At 37.2% G+C, this 18,685-nt stretch overlaps 1 protein-coding gene across 5 annotated transcripts in view; it reads left to right on the top strand.

Moving 5' to 3' along the window:
- The window catches only part of CPLANE1 (ciliogenesis and planar polarity effector complex subunit 1), a 146,528-nt gene that overhangs the window by 73,636 nt on the left and 54,207 nt on the right, over nucleotides 1–18,685 (top strand). For 3 of the 5 annotated variants that reach the window (XR_007127438.1, XM_047729906.1, XM_047729903.1), the window contains exons 27-35: nucleotides 1,645–1,793; nucleotides 2,400–2,566; nucleotides 4,728–4,810; nucleotides 5,550–5,629; nucleotides 6,665–6,742; nucleotides 9,076–9,268; nucleotides 11,712–12,005; nucleotides 12,362–13,132; nucleotides 14,389–14,555. Coding sequence is in view for 4 of the 5 variants with exons in the window: in XM_047729906.1 (XP_047585862.1) it covers nucleotides 1,645–1,793; nucleotides 2,400–2,566; nucleotides 4,728–4,810; nucleotides 5,550–5,629; nucleotides 6,665–6,742; nucleotides 9,076–9,268; nucleotides 11,712–12,005; nucleotides 12,362–13,132; nucleotides 14,389–14,555 (1,982 nt within the window). In the remaining variant the exon portion in view is untranslated. The remainder of the gene's footprint in view (nucleotides 1–1,644; nucleotides 1,794–2,399; nucleotides 2,567–4,727; nucleotides 4,811–5,549; nucleotides 5,630–6,664; nucleotides 6,743–9,075; nucleotides 9,269–11,711; nucleotides 12,006–12,361; nucleotides 13,133–14,388; nucleotides 14,556–18,685) is intronic. The other 2 variants (XM_047729904.1, XM_047729905.1) reach the window with 2 other exon arrangements.

Raw genomic sequence — 18,685 nt, 5'->3', positions numbered from 1 at the left:
GTTTTGGAGGCCCTCCCTCAAGTGGGCATCTTATAAGTTAGAGTGCTCAGTGTGGAGTCTGAACCTCACTCCTCAGAGTGAGGTTGGGAGTTCCCTCCTGCTTATAGGGTACTGTGCTACAGTAGAGTTTATGGTGAGTGTGTCTCATCGTTTCCTATGTATCTCTGTGCGGATATTTTCTCATTTGTTTGATATGTAGGAATCCATCAGCTAGTGACTAGATTTCTTTCAGCATTAATTGCTTTGTGTGTAGTTGTACATTCAGTGTGTCTGTGGGAGGAGGGGAATTCAGGAACCTCCTATGTCACCATCTTGGTTGACTTACCTCCACTCATTCTAATTCTGTATTTGTCTTCTTTCATTTCATTTTATTTTCTTGTTTTCTTTTGTGGGGAGAGAAAGAGAGAGAGAAAGAACCACATTTGTTCTATTTTGAAGTGCCTTCATTCTGGGGTGCCTGGCTGGGTCAGTGGAGCAAGTGACTCTTGGTCTTGAGTTTGTGAGTTCAAGCCCCATGTTGGGTATAAAGAGATTACTTTAAAAAAATTAAAAAATTAAAATTAAAGTAAAAAAGTAAAAAAAAAATTCTAAAAAATTCTAAATTCTAAAAAAATTATTCTAGGTTGTAGGGGATGTGTATGTATTTTGTTTTTGTGAGATCTTTTTCATTTTTTGAGATTGGTGTCTATTATCCTTAAGGTATTTTATTTAAGATACTGTGATATTTGTTGTCACAGAAATTTGTGTTTCTAGGTGTTACATATCTAAATTTCTAAATAAGAGACTTAGATACATCCCTGTATCTTTAGCTGCCTATATTTTTGCCTGTATATATGTTTAACCACTGTGTCATATTGGAATAATTAGTACGTGCCTTTATAATAACCAAAAGAGTTAAGGAAAAGCAACTTTACATTTTTTTTGTTATTGTTTTGTGACTTGAAAATGGTAACATACCTTACAAATTTGGGGTTTTTTAATTTATTTTTATGTTTTTTAAAGATTTTATTTATTTTTTTATTTGAGAGAGCAAGTGTGCACGGGGGGAAGAGCTGAGGGAGAAGGACAAGCATATTCCATGCTGAGCACAAAGCCCAATGCAGGGCTCAATCCCAGGACCCTGAGATCACGCATGACATGAGCCAAAATCGAGTCAGATGCTTAAGCAAGACTGAGCCACCCAGGCACCCCCCCCTTACAAATTTGTAAAGCTGGTTTCTTTCCAATACTATTTAGGTAGTCAGATTTGCTTTTTCCAGGTGAAATAAAGACTTGATCATTGCCTCACCATTAAATATTGAGTTGTAGAAATGCAGTAAATACTTGATAAATGAATGAAAGATTTAATTGGGAGTAGGTCTGTAGAAAATATGAATAATCTAAAAATATAATGAAAAGTAGGGGACTCAGGGGCGCCTAGGTGGCTCAGTGGGTTAAGTCTCTGCCTTCATCTGGGGTAATGATCTCAGGGTCCTGAGATCGAGCCCTGCATTGGGCTCTCCCCTTTCTCTCTTCTAGCTTCTCTGCCTAATTATGATCTCTCTCTCTGTCAAATAAATAAATAAAATCTAAAAAAAAAAAAAAAAAAAGAAAAGTAGGGGATTCGATTGTGAATGCTAACTAATGGAAATGGTTTGTTTTTAGGTGCTAGAGAATCATTACTCTCAGTCTCAGAATGTACCCAGCATAGAGAGTGATTGCAAAACAGATGCTGGCTGTTCTGTCACAGTAGCCAGTCAAGATCGGACTGAGGAAAGAAATGATCAAAATGAATCTCGTCAAAGTATCTTGAAGTAAGTTTTTGATTATACATTCCTTTTCAGTGGATGATATCTGTTTGATGGTGTTTGGGCTTAATGGCAAGAATCGAACCCTTGAAAGATAAAGAAATGAACATTTCTTGGAGCTGTGGAGAAGGAGGAAGAGAGTACTTTCTGTAGTGCTTTAACAATTCATTGCAAAATATTTTTTTTCCCTGTTGGTCTAGTTTATATCTTCTGAGAGAGGAGCTAATTCTCATTCTGAGAGATCCTCTCTTATTATGTTAATTTCCTGTGTCAGAGGAAGTTGAGCTAATCATTTCATCCATTTTTACATATGAAGCAATATATCTTTGAATAACGAGATTGAACCTTTAATAGCAGGGAGATTCCTTTGTGAGAATGGCAGATTTCATAGATTGAAATTATTCCAGTTATTTGAGTAAATAAAAATGGGGATGTTTAGTCATTCGTTGAACAATGTTTTATTGAGCTTCTACTATGTACCACACATGGTTAAAAAACAGAACACTATAAATATGAAACGTAATGTTCCTTTTCAGTAAATAGAATCAATTGAAAGCAAGCTTTTTTATTTCTAAGAATGACTTAGGGTTCTAGCTGCTTTATTTTTGTCAGTAGAATGCCAACCGAAGCATATAATCCTGAAATAAAAGAAACCAAAGATGAGATTATTTCTGTTACTGATGATACTGAAAAAGAACTTGTAGATATTGATGAGGATCTTTTAGAAGTGAAAACATTTAGCCAAGAGGAAATGGAAATACACCTATCAGACTATGAAGGTCAGTTCATTTGGCTAATCTTTTTATTTGACTTTTATCAATTTTTAGTTGGGGAATGATTATCTGAGATAATTTATTTAGTCTTATATTTAAATTAGGATGTTTACAATTACCTAAATCCAAAAGTTAAAAGAGACCTCTTGGTGCCTGTGTGGCTCAGTTGGTTAATCATCCAACTCTTGGTGTTGGCTCAGTTTGTAACCTCAGGGCCATTGGCAGGCTCTATGCTTGATGGGCAGTCTGCTCGAGATTCTCTCTGTCCCTTTCCCTCTGCCCTTCCCTGAATAAAATAAACAAATCTTAAAAAAAAAAGTGCAATATTTATGAAATGTTGAGTGCATTAACTCATAACCTGAATTTACAATTCTTTTGCCTTGGTTATCTAACTATCATGGGCCTCTTCATTTTTGTGAACCAATTCTGTGAAACTTTCCTTGGCAGTCTTTGATAAAACAGAAACTTTCAGAGCTTTGATTGGAGTTAAACACACTGACATGAGGTCGCTCAAGTCTTATCTGGGATTCACTTAATGAAGAGGGGTTATCTCCTGGTGTTTTTTAAAAAACATTTTTATATGTCTGTTGACCATTTGTATGTCTTCTTCAGAGAAATGTCTGTTCATGTCTTCTGCCCTTTTCTTGATTGGATTATTTGTTCTTTGGGTGTTGAGTTTGATAAGTTCTTCAAAGATTTTGGATGTTAGCCCTTTATCTGTAAAGACATTTGCAAATATCTTTTCCCATTCTATCAGTGCTCAGTATCATTTGGCATCAGGGAAATACAAATCAAAACCACAATGAGAGACTACCTCACACCAATCAGAATGGCTAAAATTAACAGGTCAGGAAGCAACAGTGTTGGCAAGGATGCAGAGAAAGCAGAACCCTCTTTTACTGTTGGTAGGAATGCAGTCTGTTGTGTAGCCACTCTGGAAAAGAGTATTGAAGTTCCTCAAAAAGATGAAAATAGAGCTACCTTCGACCCAGCAATTGCACTACTAGGTATTTAGCCCTAAGATACAATTGTAGTGATCTGAAGGGGCACCCGCCCTCCAATGTTTATAGCAGCAATGTCCACAATGACCAAACTATGGAAAGAGCCCAGATATCCATCAACAGATGAATGGATAAAGAAGATATGGTACACACACACACACACACACACGCACGCACACACAATGGAATATTACTCAGCCATCAGAAAGGATGAATACTTAACCATTTACACTGATGTGGATGGAACTGAAGGGTATTGTGCTGAGTGAAATAAGTCGATCAGAGAGAGACAATTACCATATGATCTTACTCATATGTGGAATTTAAGAAACAAAATAGGATCATGGGGGGCAAGGGGGGGAAATAAAACAAGATGAAATAGAGAGGGAGACAAGCCATAAGAGACTCTCAATCACAGGAGACAAACAGTTTGCTGGTGGGGTTGGTGGGAAGGAGGGTAACTGGGTGATGGACTTTAAGGACGGCATGTGATATAATGAACACTGGGTATTATATAAGACTGATGAGGGGCGCCTGGGTGGTTCAGTTATTAAGTGTCTGCCTTCGGCTCGGGTCATGATCCCAGGATCCTGGAATCGAGCCCCACATCGGGCTCCCTGCTTAGCAGGAAACCTGCTTCTTCCTCTCCCACTCTCCTGCTTGTGTTCCCTCTCTCTGTGTCTCTGTCAAATAAATAAATAAAATCTTAAAAAAAAAAAAAAGACTGATGAATCACTGACCTCTACCTCTGAAACTAATAATACACTATATGTTAATTAATTGAATTTAATTTAAAAACTTTTTATAAGGAGGATAGAAAATATTTCTGCCATTATACTTGTTTCCTGTAATATTCCTGAACCTTCTAAAAAGTAAACTGATTTTTTTTTCTTTTCTTTTTTTTAAAGCTTTTATTTATTTATTTATTTGAGAAAGAGGTAGAGAGAGAGATGGAGAAAACATGAACAGCAGGGAAGGGTAGAGAGAAGGAGGGAGAAGCAGACTTCCCCCCACTTTGCAAGAAGCCTGATGAGGGACTTGATGCCAGGATCCTGGGATCATGACCTGAGCTGAAGGCAGACACTTAACCAACTGAGCCACCCAGGTGCCCCTAAACTGATTTTTTTCAAATTGTCACTCTTCTCTTTCTCCTTGTTTCCCTATAGAAGGTGCCAAAGAGCCTGTTGGAAGTCTTAAAAGTTCCAGTATTGCTGTTAACGTGCAGACTTTACCACAGCATTTAGAGGAAGTAAGTCAATAAGTAGTGGATAATGTTATTTAAATTATACTTGAGTGTTTTTATTTCATCATCCAGCCAAGGCTGTTATCTTTTTAAAAATGCTCTGTGGGTTGTAGAGAATATCCAGGCCATGCAGCATTTTTCTTTCACTGAAATTCTATCATTACTAAGATGTCTAATGATTTCAGGCAATGAAATTTTTATTTCATAAACTGCTATAGTGAATTAACTTAATCAAAATATTAGAAGTGTTCTATATGCAAAATGTTTAATTTAGCTGTAGTATAGTTTTTGTACATCTATCACTTTAATGCACTATTTGTGTTTTCAAAACTACACTGCATTTTCAGTTGGAACACGGACATTTCTAATTATTGAAAAAATTCCCTCAAAAGGGATTAGTTTTTCTTGTCTATAGTTGTTTTCAGAATGTACTTATTAATCAGGTAATGATGGGTATATGTAATTTACAGGTTATTTTTGAATATAGGGTAAATAATTTCCACTGACATCATTTGTCTTTGTATTTTTATATGTTCAGTTGCTCAGGGTGACAGGCCAAAGGCAATTCACACAGTTAAAAATCTGATCAGAGCAGCACTGGGAATTCATTTAATGCTTGGTTTTTCACTTGCTTTTAGACTATTTTTACTCCAAGTGAGTGGCTAATGTGAAACTCAGGACACCTAAGACAATAATACCTATTTATATGACCCCTTTTCTTTTTTGGTACTATTAATTTTAACAGCATTCCACGGGAGAGGTTCAGTGTCCAAGGGAAGAACCACTGGAGTCATGTATGGAGAAAAAATCAACTGAACATAAACGGTAAAGGGGGGAAAATGAGGAGGTGATTGTTACTGCCATCTGGGATTCATTTGATGAAGAGGTTATTTTTCTTATAATTTACAATATATGTTTTATGGTGATTTGTATTCCTAGTGAAATTTAACTTTATAGCAAAGGTAAATGATAATCTTTAGTAAATGTTATAGATGTCTTAATCTTGGTAGAATGAAAGACATAATATCTCAAATGCCTTTTGTTCTCCCATCACTATCAGCCTTATCAAAGTAAAATACAGCTGTAAATAGACCAGAGTTTATTCAGCTGCTAATTAGGGAAACACCTTGTCAAACTGATTCCATTTTTCTTGGATCAAATAAAGAACCATTATGAATCACAATTGTATGTGTAATTTTGTTCACTGTTACGATATGATTACTGCACACCATAGGGCTGTTCTACTGGCTAACATATTATTGCTTCAAGGAGATCCAAAAACAGTTTTAATCTGTTGCAGGTGGGACATGATTTCTTAATTTTTAGAATTTTTGAAGTTTTAGAATTTTAGAACTAACTTAGATAAGAGAAGCACCATCATTAGATTTTCTTCCTCTTCTTAATATACAAATTTTGTTCATTTCTTCGGACAGTTAACAAAAGAATATTTTAAATGCGATGTGCCTTTACAAATAGATATTTCTATTAAAAAGCTAGCCTTTACGGTTTTTAATGTAATAAGGGCTCTCTATAGTGTTTCTGAGCAAAGTGTCTGTTTCTGCTATAGGTGGAATTTGAGGTCACTGCTAACCTCACTTCCCCATTTTAGATTCTTTTATTTCTGCTGGGCAGTCAACAGTGTTCAAGTTATATGTTCAGTTATTCAGATGTATTCTTTGCTGTTTGTTTGAATCTGTTACTAATTGCTATGGAGACAAATATAAACAGATTGTAATTGTGAGCAAAGCATTGTAGAGGATTAGAGAATGTTTACACTCTTAGGTGGCTGAGCATTAGATCACCTGTACCTTAGGAAATGTGAAGAATATTTCCTAATCAGTTATCAGTCTTTAATTATAGTATGATCGAAGCCTTTTCAAATCCTGAATACACTGTTCCTTATTCATTTTGTGTAGATTCAAGTTCAGAAATTTCTAGGTAAGTATTTTTGTGTACTCTAGTATTTTGATATAATCATATTTTATAAGTAGATAAGAGAATGAAATGATGCCTATTGTGCCATTTTGAAATACTTCTAAATGTTTTGACTAAAAACTAAGAGCAAAATGAAAGCAACACGAAGCATTGAAAGAGCAATGTAGGTACACATTTCTGACACCTTTATTATTGGAAGATTTTCCTATAGCAGCTGTGCTTTAGATATACAGGAACTGGTCTAGAATAGTCTTTTTGAAAAAAAGTGTAGTTGAGCCTTGGACAATATAGTTTTGAGTCACTTGGGTCCCCTTACATACAAAATTTTTTTTGATAACAGTTTGGTACTGTAAATGTATTTTTTTCTTATGACTCTTAATAACATTTTCCTTTCTCTAGCTTACTTTATTGTAAGAATATAGTATGCAACACATAACAACAAAATATGCTAATGTTTATGTTATAATAGGGTTTCTGGTCATCAGTAGGCTATGAGTAATTAAGTATTTTTTTTTTTAAGATTTTATTTATTTGACAGAGATCACAAGTAGGCAGAGAGGCAGGCATAGAGAGAGGAGGAAGTAGGCTCCCCGCTGAGCAGAGAGCCCCATGTGGGGCTCAATCCCAGGACACTGAGATTGTGATCTGAGCCGAAGGCCTTAACCCACTGAGCCACCCAGGTACCCCAGTAATTAAGTTTTTAAGGAGTCAGGTTATATGTGGATTTTTGACTGCATGAGGATTAAACCCCCAACCCTCTTGTTTTTCAAGAGTCAACTGTAGTGAATATATTAAAAAGTTGCTTATTTTAGTCCTCTGATTTCTTTTTTTTAAAAGATTTTATTTATTTATTTGACAGAGAGAGATCACAAGTAGACAGAGAGGCAGGCAGAGAGAGAGAGAGGGAAGCAGGCTCCCTGCTGAGCAGAGAGCCCGATGCGGGACTTGATCCCAGGACCCTGAGATCATGACCTGAGCCGAAGGCAGCGGCTTAACCCACTGAACCACCCAGGCGCCCCTCTAACAGATTTCTAATAGTGTATGAAATGCTTTTAATTCTCTTATAGAACAGATTCATCCAGTTCTGTCTTTTGAACTTCTTTGACAGAGACTGAACAGGGTGTTTAGTATTTAGAAATCTTGCTGAAATAGAATAACATAGCATAGCCTTACTTTAGAAGAATTCTCCATTATTATAATTTATCTCATTGCTACTTGTTGGAAACAAAGGCCAATATTGTCTTAAAATAGGCATGTCAAGGGGGAAATGGTGGCTCGTTGGCTCAGTAGGTTAAGCAACTGCCTTTGGCTCAAGTCATGATCTCAGGGTCCTGGGATCTAGCCCACACTGGACTCCTTGCACAGCAGGGAGTCTGCTTCTCCCCCTCTCTCTACCCCTCCTTTGCTTTTGAGCTCACTCACTCTCAAATAAATAAATAAAATCTTTTTTAAAAAAAAATAGGCAAGTCAGTTGAAATGCCTGTTTTTCATGGATTTGCCATGAGTTTTGTTACTGAGCTTATTAGTATTAGATGGCAAATATTATTGCTGAAACAGAATGAATATAAAGCCAAATAATCTAAATGCGACTTAATATATTCTTTTCTTTTTAGAGACAGTGATCAATTTATTTGGATATAGTAATGGCTGCTCCCTTAGTTTGTGAAGTCAGTTTGCTTAGAAAACATTTGAATATCTGCTGTGTCATCTCCAAACAATCATCTTATTTAAAAAGACCAAAAACTTATTTTGATCTTTAATTTTTATTCCTATATAGACATTTTTTGTTAGGGTTTAATTAAAGATATAAACTTTGTGATTAGTTCGGAAAAGAAATGTTCATAATACTATTGTTTCACATTTAATGACGTTCAACAGGAGTTCACGCTACCCATCTTAATTTAAAAATTTTTTTAACCCATACTTTCTCTAGTTTTAATTCCATTCCGGATCATTAAGTTTAGTAAAAAAAAATACTCCTAGTATAACTCATTAGAATATTGTTGTAGGTCTCAAAGTCAGGTGCTTGCAGGGACCAGGCAAGTCAGATAAACGTGTGAACTGTTCTAGGTGGTAACACCACAGGGAGAGGACCATGGCTGACTAGAGGTTACATCTCTCTTAATAAGACAGCATTCACTTGAGCCCTGTGCTGATGACAAATTTGTCTGGTGGCTAAGGAGTAGAGAGTGATAGGCTTTAGGGTTTAAATTTCCTGAAAACTTCCAGAAAGCCTTTAGAAGAAAAAGATGAGATAAAAATACTCAAATTGTAGATATCTGATTTGATTTTTTATTAAGTGTATTTTATATATATATATATGTGCTTCCACCTAGTGCACAGATCTCTGCATTTAAAGATGAATCTTTCTCAGTTCCACCTTTCGTATCAAATGGAGTCAGTGTTGCTTCACAAACACCCATGCCAACACTGCAGCAGACCCAGAGAAGTGAACCCAGGGTGCAGTTGCCAGATTCTTCGGATTCTGTTAGGCAGATGCTCCAAGATGAAATGTTTAAATTAGTTCAGGTAAGCACCTCTCCCTATAAACAAGTAAATCTGCATGTGTGATATATATATGTAAGGATTTTAAATACGAACAAACTTTCAGAAATGGCCAAGTTGAAATGAAATTGCAGGGTTGGTTTTTCTGCTTTGGGCACTCTTCCTTTGTTATTCAGAGGTTCCTAACTCAAGGGCCTAGGGTCCAGGCTGAGCTACCTACTTCTCAAAATGATTTCTTACACCTGATCTCTTTGGGATGCAGAGCTGCTCATAAAAGTCAGGGGGGTGAGTCAAACCAGATCAGCGGACTGTAGCTCAGAGGTAGCCAAAAAGTTTTTTAACACAATCTGTCATGTCATATTTCTTATCTTCAAACTGAACTTCGGCTTGGTTTGAAATTGTCAGCTGGGGGCGCCTGGGTGGCTCAGCGGGTTAAGCCGCTGCCTTCGGCTCAGGTCATGATCTCAGGGTCCTGGGATCGAGCCCCGCATCGGGCTCTCTGCTCAGAAGCCTGCTTCTTCCTCTCTCTCTGCCTGCCTCTCTGCCTACTTGTGATCTCTCTCTGTCAAATGAATAAATAAAATCTTTAAAAAAAAAAAAAAAAAGAAATTGTCAGCTGCATTTTAAAGTACTGTTCGCTTTGAATTTTTTCATCTTTTTCTCAATTGTTTATCCTTCACCACCAATTTTAAGTTATTTCCCTTTTCTATTTTATTTCTTAAACATTAATTTCCCTCAAATTTAATCCTCATTCATGTATGTCATGTATGTCACTCACTTTCATATCCTTTTAGGTGGTATAATATACCATTTTTATATTGATGCTTGGCACTAATTTTCTCTTTCAGCTAAGTGCCCTGATGAGAATACTTTTTCAGCATGTCTCACTGTCTCATGAAACTTACTGAAACTGATTTTATCTTGATTTTTCCCAGTCCCTTCTTACCCTTTTCCATTTAGTAGCGTTAACTATTCTACCAGCTTAAAATTTTGGAAGCATTTCTGAAACTTTTTTTTTTTTTTTTTACCAAGGGACTTTGCTGGTAGTTGCCCTGTATTTTTAACAAATTCTCCGAATAATTCTGATGCACACAAAGAATTGAGAATCACTGTCTTAGAAACATCTTTGCCTTTTTTCCCCACTCTATCCGGTGTTCTTCTGTGCCCTCCTGATTCTTCTGCCCACACTGTCAGTATAGCACTTGCTATTTCTATAGCTAAGCCAGCTTTAGAGTCAGAACTTCATACCTCCACTGTCTTATAGATGCATTTCCTAAGACATTCTTCTTCAGATGCTCTTTTAATACTGTTACTTTCCTGTTTTAAAATATTCAGTAAATTTCAGGTACCAATTTGTATAATATGAAATCAGTCTTCTTTTCAAAATACAAAGTAAAAGGAAATATACTAAAAATCTCAGTGCTAATTATCTTTGAAGATAATGAGTGATTTTTATATTCTTTTTTGTGCATTTTTTTTCATAATTAAAGGGAACTTACATTTTATTTTAACCTGCAGTGTTTCTCAACTGGTATGTTTCATTAAGTGCAAATTCTTCTGTTGTGTTTGAAAGACCCACCACCAGCTTTTACATTCACTCTTTTCCCATCATACTGTCGTTAAGTCCAGTGGTTCTCAAAGTGTGGTCTCTGGATCAGTAGCATCAGCATCACTTAGATGTTAGAAATGTAAATCCTCAGACCCCCCCATCCCAGACCTATTAAAATCAGAAAGTCTGGGGATAGGGTTCAGCAAAGAGTGCTTTCACAAGTCCTCCAGGTGATTCTGATTGCATGCTCAAGTTTGCAAACTCCTGTACTTGCCTGTTCTCTCTTTACAGCTGTATTAATTTCCTGTTCCGTCTGAACCAGTGTTTATGCTAGTGGTTCCCATGCTCTTCCACACACTGAAACACCCTGTCGTCTTAAGAAAAATACTGATCCTGGCTTCCATCCCCAGATATTCTGATTTTATTGGTCTGGGTGTGCTCTGGCCAAGGAGATTTCTAAATGCGTCTCAGGTGATTCTAATGTGCCCCAGTTTGTCAACCACTGGTAAATGCCTTTGCCTTTCACCTCATCAGCATTACCAGGGGAATTCCTCACTCTTCACCTGTTTGCCAATCTTTCCTTTTTTTCTTTCCTGAAAACCTGATCACAACACACTCATTTTAGGATTTCTTTAATTGTCATTACATTTCATCAGATCACTCCATTATGATCTCTGTGATGTTTATATAAACTGCTTTATAGATAGTCCCAAGTCTCAAGTTTATATTTCCAGTTGACAGCTCCTTGAAAAAGGGAAGGTATTCTTTCTTTTTCAAAAAAATATCTCCCAGCTCTGCTTCCTGGGTCTGACATATATTACGGAAGTATGACTGTTAGTGGGATACTCAGATGATAGTTGTTGATTCTTTAGATTTTTTCACTATACTTTAAAATATTTAATTTTTATTTTATTCTAGCTGCAACAGATCAACTTCATGAGCCTAATGCAAATAGTAGGATCACCGTTTACTAACCTCCCAGATATACATCAACTTCTACAGCAGCCTCAGCCTGTGCCTTTGGTGGGAAGTCAAGTATCAAATCCTACAAGAGGGAGTAATGATGCTGATGACAACAGTAGAAATTTTAAGGAGAGCTCTTTTATTAAACCACAGTCCAGGGGAGAGTACACCACAGAGCCTGACAAGAAGAGTCCACATTGCCATAAAGGAATTGTGCAGTCTGATCAAGATAGTAATGGAAATTTACAGGTAATACATTTTAAAGATACCATTAAAGTTGTTCTAGTAGTTCAGTTGTTGGCTTTTTGTTATTTGAGCATATAATTTTTTGGCAGTTACTGTGTTCTACCACCTCCAAAACATATTGAACATCATGTACAAAATACGAAGTTTGTAATATATTCTAAATTTATGGGACACCTTTGGCTCAGGTCATGATCAGTGGGTCCTGGGATCAAGCCCCGAGTTGGGCTCTCTGCTCAGCAGGGAGCCTGCTTCTCCCTCTCTTCCTGCTTCTCTACCTACTTGTGATGTAAATAAATAAATAAATAAAATCTTAAAAAATAATAAATAAACTTGTGTGATAGCTTTTTTTTCTCTTCCAGAATGTACCACACGAGAGTGTTCCTTTATGTCAGTTAGAAGACCTGCCTCCCAATACAGGATTAACTCCGGCATCTCAAATCTTACCAACAACTGCGCTGTCTCCAGCTCCTGCTGGAAATACTCCCTTCTACCTTCTGTCCCCATCTTCTCCCATTCCGAAGACACCTAGACTTATTCCAGCTGCAAAAAGTTTCAGACCTGGTGATGGTTTTCCTTTGCTTCAGTTTCAGCCTAAGCATGAATTTAAGTCCCTTTCCTTCCATACAGGAAGAGTTCCACAAGTTCCCTTCAGGCTCCTGCCAGAGCCAAGAGAGGCATGGGGATTATCTGATTCCTTCCAGCCTCCTTTGCCACAGAGAACAATGCACACCGCTTCAGTGTCCCATTTGAATTTGAGCCACTGTAATACTGAAGCCATAAAAAAAGCAGTTGAGCAGAAGAAATGGGCAGAAACTATACTTACAGAAATCCCTAAGCGTGTGAACTTAGATCAGTGTGTTGGACAAGAAAACTTGACACCTCAACAGGACTCTTCAGTATTTATAAAACCAGGAAAACTACTTGATATTAAGCCAGGACCCCTTGAGATATCTCCACAGAATTCCTTTGGACTTCCATTATTGCACCTGCAACTTAAACCTCCTTATATAGTTTCCTCTGCCTCAAGAGCATCAGGAACAATTCCCTCAATACCTACCAGAACTGGAGGAGAAGAAAGAAAATACCCGAGACTGTCATTACTTCATTCATGCCTATCCCCACAAAATATGGTAATGATTTTTGCAGAGTGATGCAAAAGTAGTCCTGCATTTTTCATACCATAAATACTATACATGAGATGAAAAGCTCTTACACATTTCTTTTTAAAGAACAATGCTTCTAAAAAATTAAAAATAAATAGGAATAATGTTTTTGTTATTGGAAATAATATAAAATTCAGTTTAAAATGGTAATTAGGTATTAAAGCTTTTAGGTCTATCTTGTACAGCAATTCTAGAATTTATGAGGCTTTTTCATAGGTAGTATTTCTTCTGCACAGAGAAGAAATAAGAAGTAAAACAAAGTGACCAGTATTCTTGTTCATATGGGTCAGGGTATGTGCGTGTGTGTTGAGAGAAAGGGAGGGGGCGTGTGTAAGTGTGCACACATGCATGTTTCTAGTAACTGTGATATGATTGCCTTCAAATCTGTTATACTTTAAAACTGCTAAATAGACCCCAGATCTATAAATAGTTGTGTATATTTAAATAATGGTGTATTTTTAAAGTACTTAAAAAGATTGAATCTTTATAAACCCACAGAATCCTCTTTAAAGTTGGAAGCTTTGGTTTATGAAATTCGTATTGTTTAGGCTCTAATCTTGTAAGTCTGTATTACCATCTTAGGAAGGTAATTGAATAATTAATGCTGTGGTACACTTTTAATTTTAAGATTTGAAGATGTATGGGGGAAAGAAATGGTCATTCTTGAGAGGAAGTACTTATCGTACCTTCTTTTATTCTGAACATACTATGAACAGAGAAGAAAAGATTAAAGGTGTGGAAAAGTAGTAGACTTTTTGCGATGGCTTGAAAGAAATTTTCTTATTAGGACGGTATAATGAACCCCTAAGTTACATTACCGGACATCAGTACTTATTAACATATTGCTAATCTGTTCCATGCATAATCTCCACTTCTCTGTATCCTTCCTATTTGAAAGAATTTTAAGTCAAATGGCAGAAATTATAGATTTTATTTATAATTATAAGGAAGATTTTTTTTTTAATATAGAAAAGAAGAAGATTAGGACTTCTAGCTTAGTTTCTGAAATAAGATGACCCATTTGGCATTTCTAGCCCTCTAAAATCATTTATTCTTCAAGCTTTGGATAATTCCTCTTACTGGGCCAAATTAATTTGTTATCTTGACGTGTTCTATCTCTTGCACATTTTAATTTAATTTAAACAAATGTTTTCTCAATTTTTATTAACATATTATGTGATTGAGGTTTGTAATCTTAAATTATTATGCTTTATTTCTTATAGTACAAAACCCCACAACTTATTCCCCTTGAAAACCTCCTTGCATTCAAACAAAGCCAAGAGAAACTAACACATAATTTATTTGAACGAGGCGATTCTGGACACCTTCAGCTACTAAATGTCAAAATAGAACCATCTGAAGTGAGACAAGGAAAGGACAGTAAAAAAAGGCAAGTTTTAAGTGAAATTTTATTTGTGAATATCACTTACCTGCAAGTGTCTTATTGGTTAAAATATCCTAGTTATAAAGGTGAAAGTTATCTGGTTCAGCCTCCCAGCCTATACACAATTGAATATTCAATTTTCTTATCAAGTGTCATGCATTTAAACACATATTCTGGGGCATTCTGGGGCGCCTGGGTGTCTCAGTGGATGAAACCTCTGCCTTCGGCTTAGGTCACGATCTCAGCATCCTGGGATTGAGCCCCACATCGGGCTTCCTGCTCGGCGGGGAGCCTGCTTCACCCTCTCTCTCTCTGCCTGCTGCTCTGCCTACGTGTGATCTCTCTTTCTGTCAAATAAATAAATAAAATCTTAAAAAAAAATAAACACATGTTCTGATGAGGAAAATTCCTATACTGTGAGGGAGAAATATTATTTTTTACATTTTATTAAGGAATTCTTCACTGGAATTCACAGGCTGGAAGATTCTTTTACATTTTTCTTTTTTTTTTTTTTAAGGTTTTATTTATTGACAGAGATCACAAGCAGGAAGAGAGGCAAGCAGAGAGAGAGGAAGGGAAGCAGGCTCGCCACTGAGCAGAGAGTCCGATGTGGGGCTCGATCCCAGGATCCCAGGATTATGATCTGAGCCGAAGGCAGAGTTATTAACCCACTGGGCCACCCAGGCACTCCTCTTTTACATTTTTCTATAACATTATAAGCAGTTTTCTTTTTGTAGGACAAATATTTGGTATCTCATACAATAAATAGTCCATGTACTACCTAATGCACTAAAGTAATATTGTTATTTATCTTACCATATCCTCTAGATTCTTACAAAAGAAGCAGGAGGGTAAATGTGAATTGTTTCAGCGCACTAAGAAACATGCATGTAAAAAGCAAGGCTGTGACCTTTTTTTTTTTTAAGATTTATTTATTTATTTATTTGACAGAAAGAGAGAGAGAAATCACAAGTAGGCAGAGAAGCAGGCAGAGAGGGGGAAGCAGGCTCTCTGATGAGCAGAGAGCCCGATACAGAGCTTGATCCTGGGACCCTGAGATCATGACTGGAACCGAAGGCAGAGGCTTAACCCACTGAGTCACCCGGCGCCCCAAGGCTGTGACTTCTTTTTCTTTTTTTAAAATTTTTATTTTTAAAATTTTTTTTCAGTGTATCAGAATTCATTGTTTATGCACCACACCCAGTGCTCTATGCAATACGTGCCCTCCACAATACCCACCACCAGGCTCATCCAACTTCCCACCTATCTCCCCTCCAAAACCCTCAGTTAATTCCTCAGAGTCCACAGTCTCTCATGGTTCATCTCCCCCTCCAATTTCCCCCATCTCCCTTCTTCTCTCCATCTCCCCATGTCCTCTGTGTTATTCCTTATGCTCCACAAATAAGTGAAACCATATGAAAATTGACTCTCTCTGCTTGACTTATTTCACTCAGCATAATCTCTTTCAGTCCTGTCCATGTTGATACAAAAGTTGGGTATTCATCCTTTCTGATGGAGGCATAGTACTCCATAGTGTATGGACCACATCTTATCCATTCGTCCATTGAAGGGCATCTTGGTTCTTTCCACAGTTTGGCAACTGTGGCCATTGCTGCTATGAACATTGGGGTACAGATGGCCCTTCTTTTCACTACATCTATATCTTCGGGGTAAATACCCAGTAGTGCAATTGCAGGGTCATAGGGAAGCTCCAATTTTAATTTCTTAAGGAATCTCCACACTGTTCTCCAAATTGGCTACACCAACTTGCATTCCCATGAACAGTGTAGGAGGGTTCCTCTTTCTCCACATTCTCTCCAACACACGTTGTTTCCTGTCTTGCTAATTTTGGCCATTCTAACTGGTGTAAGGTGGTATCTCAATGTGGTTTTAATTTGAATCTCCCTGATGGCTAGTGATGATGAACATTTTTTCATGTGTCTGATAGCCATTTGTATGTCTTCATTGGAGAAGTGTCTGTTCATGTCTTCTGCCCATTTTTTTGACATGATTATTTGTTTTGTGTGTGTTGAGTTTGAGAAGTTCTTTATAGATCCTGGATATCAGCCTTTTGTCTGTATCGTCATTTGCAAATATCTTCTCCCATTCTGTGGGTTGCCTCTTTGTTTTGTTGACTTATTTGCTTTGCTGTGCAGAAGCTTTTGATCTTGATGAAGTCCCAAAAGTTCTTTTTCGCTTTTGTTTCCTTTGCCTTTGGAGACATATCTTGAAAGAAGTTGCTGTGGCTGATATTGAAGAGGTTACTGCCTATGTTCTCCTCTATAATTCTGATGGATTCCTGTCTCATGTTGAGGTCTTTTATCCATTTCGAGTTTATCTTTGTGTATGATATAAGAGAATGGTGGAGTTTCATTCTTCTACAGATAGCTGTCCAATTTTCCCAGAACCATTTATTGAAGAGACTTGTCTTTTTTCCACTGTATATTTTTTCCTGCTTTGTTGAAGATTAGTTGACCATAAAGTTAAGGGTCCATATCTGGGCTCTCTACTCTGTTCCCACTGGTCTATGTGTCTGTTTTTGTGCCAGTACCATGCTGTTTTAGTGATCACAGCTTTGTAGTAAAGCTTGAAATCAGGCAACGTGATGCCCCCAGTTTTGTTTTTCTTTTTTTTTAAATTTTTATTTATTTTAAAATTTCTTTTCAGTGTTCCAGAATTCATTGTATATGCACCACACCCAGTGCTCCATGCAATACGTGCCCTCCATAATACCCACCACCAGGCTCACCCAACCTTCTACCCCCCACCCCTCTAAAACCCTCAGATTGTTTTTCAGTGTCCACAGTCTCTCATAGTTTGTCTCCCCCTCCAATTTCCCCCAACTCCCTTCTCTTCTCCATCTCCTCATGTCCTCCATGTTATTCCTTATGCTCCACAAATAAGTGAAACCATATGAAAATTAACTCTCTCTGCTTGACTTATTTCACTTAGCATAATCTCCTTCAGTCCCGTTTGTTTTTCTTTTTCAACATTTCCTTAACAATTCGGGGTCTCTTCTGATTCCATACAAATTTTAGGATTGTTTGCTCCAGCTCTTTGAAGAATGCCGGTAGAATTTTGATTGGAATGGCGTTGAAAGTATAGATCGCTCTAGGTAGTATAGACATTTTAACCATGTTTATTCTTCTGATCCATGAGCATGGAATGGTCTTCCATCTTTTTGTGTTCTTTGATTTCTTTCATGAGTGTTCTGTAATTCCTCAAGTACAGATCCTTTACCTCTTTGGTTAGGTTTATTCCCAGGTATCTTATGGCTCTTGGTGCTATAGTAAATGGAATCGATTCTTTAATTTCCCTTTCTGTATTTTCATTGTTATTGTATAAGAAAGCAACTGATTTCTGTGCATTGATTTTGTATCCTGCCACATTACTGAATTGCTGTATGAGTTCTAGTCATTTGGGAGTGGAGTCTTTTGGATTTTCCATACAAAGTATCATGTCATCTGTGAGGAGAGAGAGTTTGACTTCTTCATTGCCAATCTGAATACCTTTTATTTCTCTTTGTTGTCTGATTGCTGTTGCTAGGACTTCTAACACTATGTTGAACAAGAGTGGTGAGAGTGGGCATCCTTGTCATGTTCCTGATCTCAAAGGGAAGGCTGTCAGTTTTTCCCCATTGAGGATGATCTTCAAAGTATAGGGATAGAGGGAACATTCCTCAACTTCATAAAATCTATCTATGAAAAGGCTGTGACTTCTGATGAAGAGATTTATAGTGTTTTACCCATAACAGGTATTCAAAGATGTATTGACTGGTAGATTACTACTGAGTCTAGCAAACAGTGTAAGAATTTCACATTTAGGGGCACCTGTGCGGCTCATCTGGTTGGGCGTCTGCCTTCAGCTCAGCTTATGATCCCAGGATCCTGGGATCGAGTCCTGCCCCTGGCCCAGGGGGAGGAGGTCAAGCTTCCTGCTCAGCAGGGGGTCTGTTTCTCCCTCTGCCCCTCCCCTTTCTCATGTTCTCTCTCCCTCTCTCTCTTAAATAAATAAAATCTTTTTTTTTAAAGATTTTATTTATTTATTTGATAGAAAGAGTTCACAAGTAGGCAGAGAGCAAGCAGAGGGCAGGGGAAGCAGGCTTACTGCTGAGCAGAGAGCCCAATGCGGGGCTT

The sequence above is a fragment of the Lutra lutra genome, chromosome 5 (assembly GCF_902655055.1).
Source record: "Lutra lutra chromosome 5, mLutLut1.2, whole genome shotgun sequence".
Classification (NCBI taxonomy): domain Eukaryota; kingdom Metazoa; phylum Chordata; class Mammalia; order Carnivora; family Mustelidae; genus Lutra; species Lutra lutra.
This window is presented reverse-complemented; position numbering and strand designations above follow the sequence as displayed.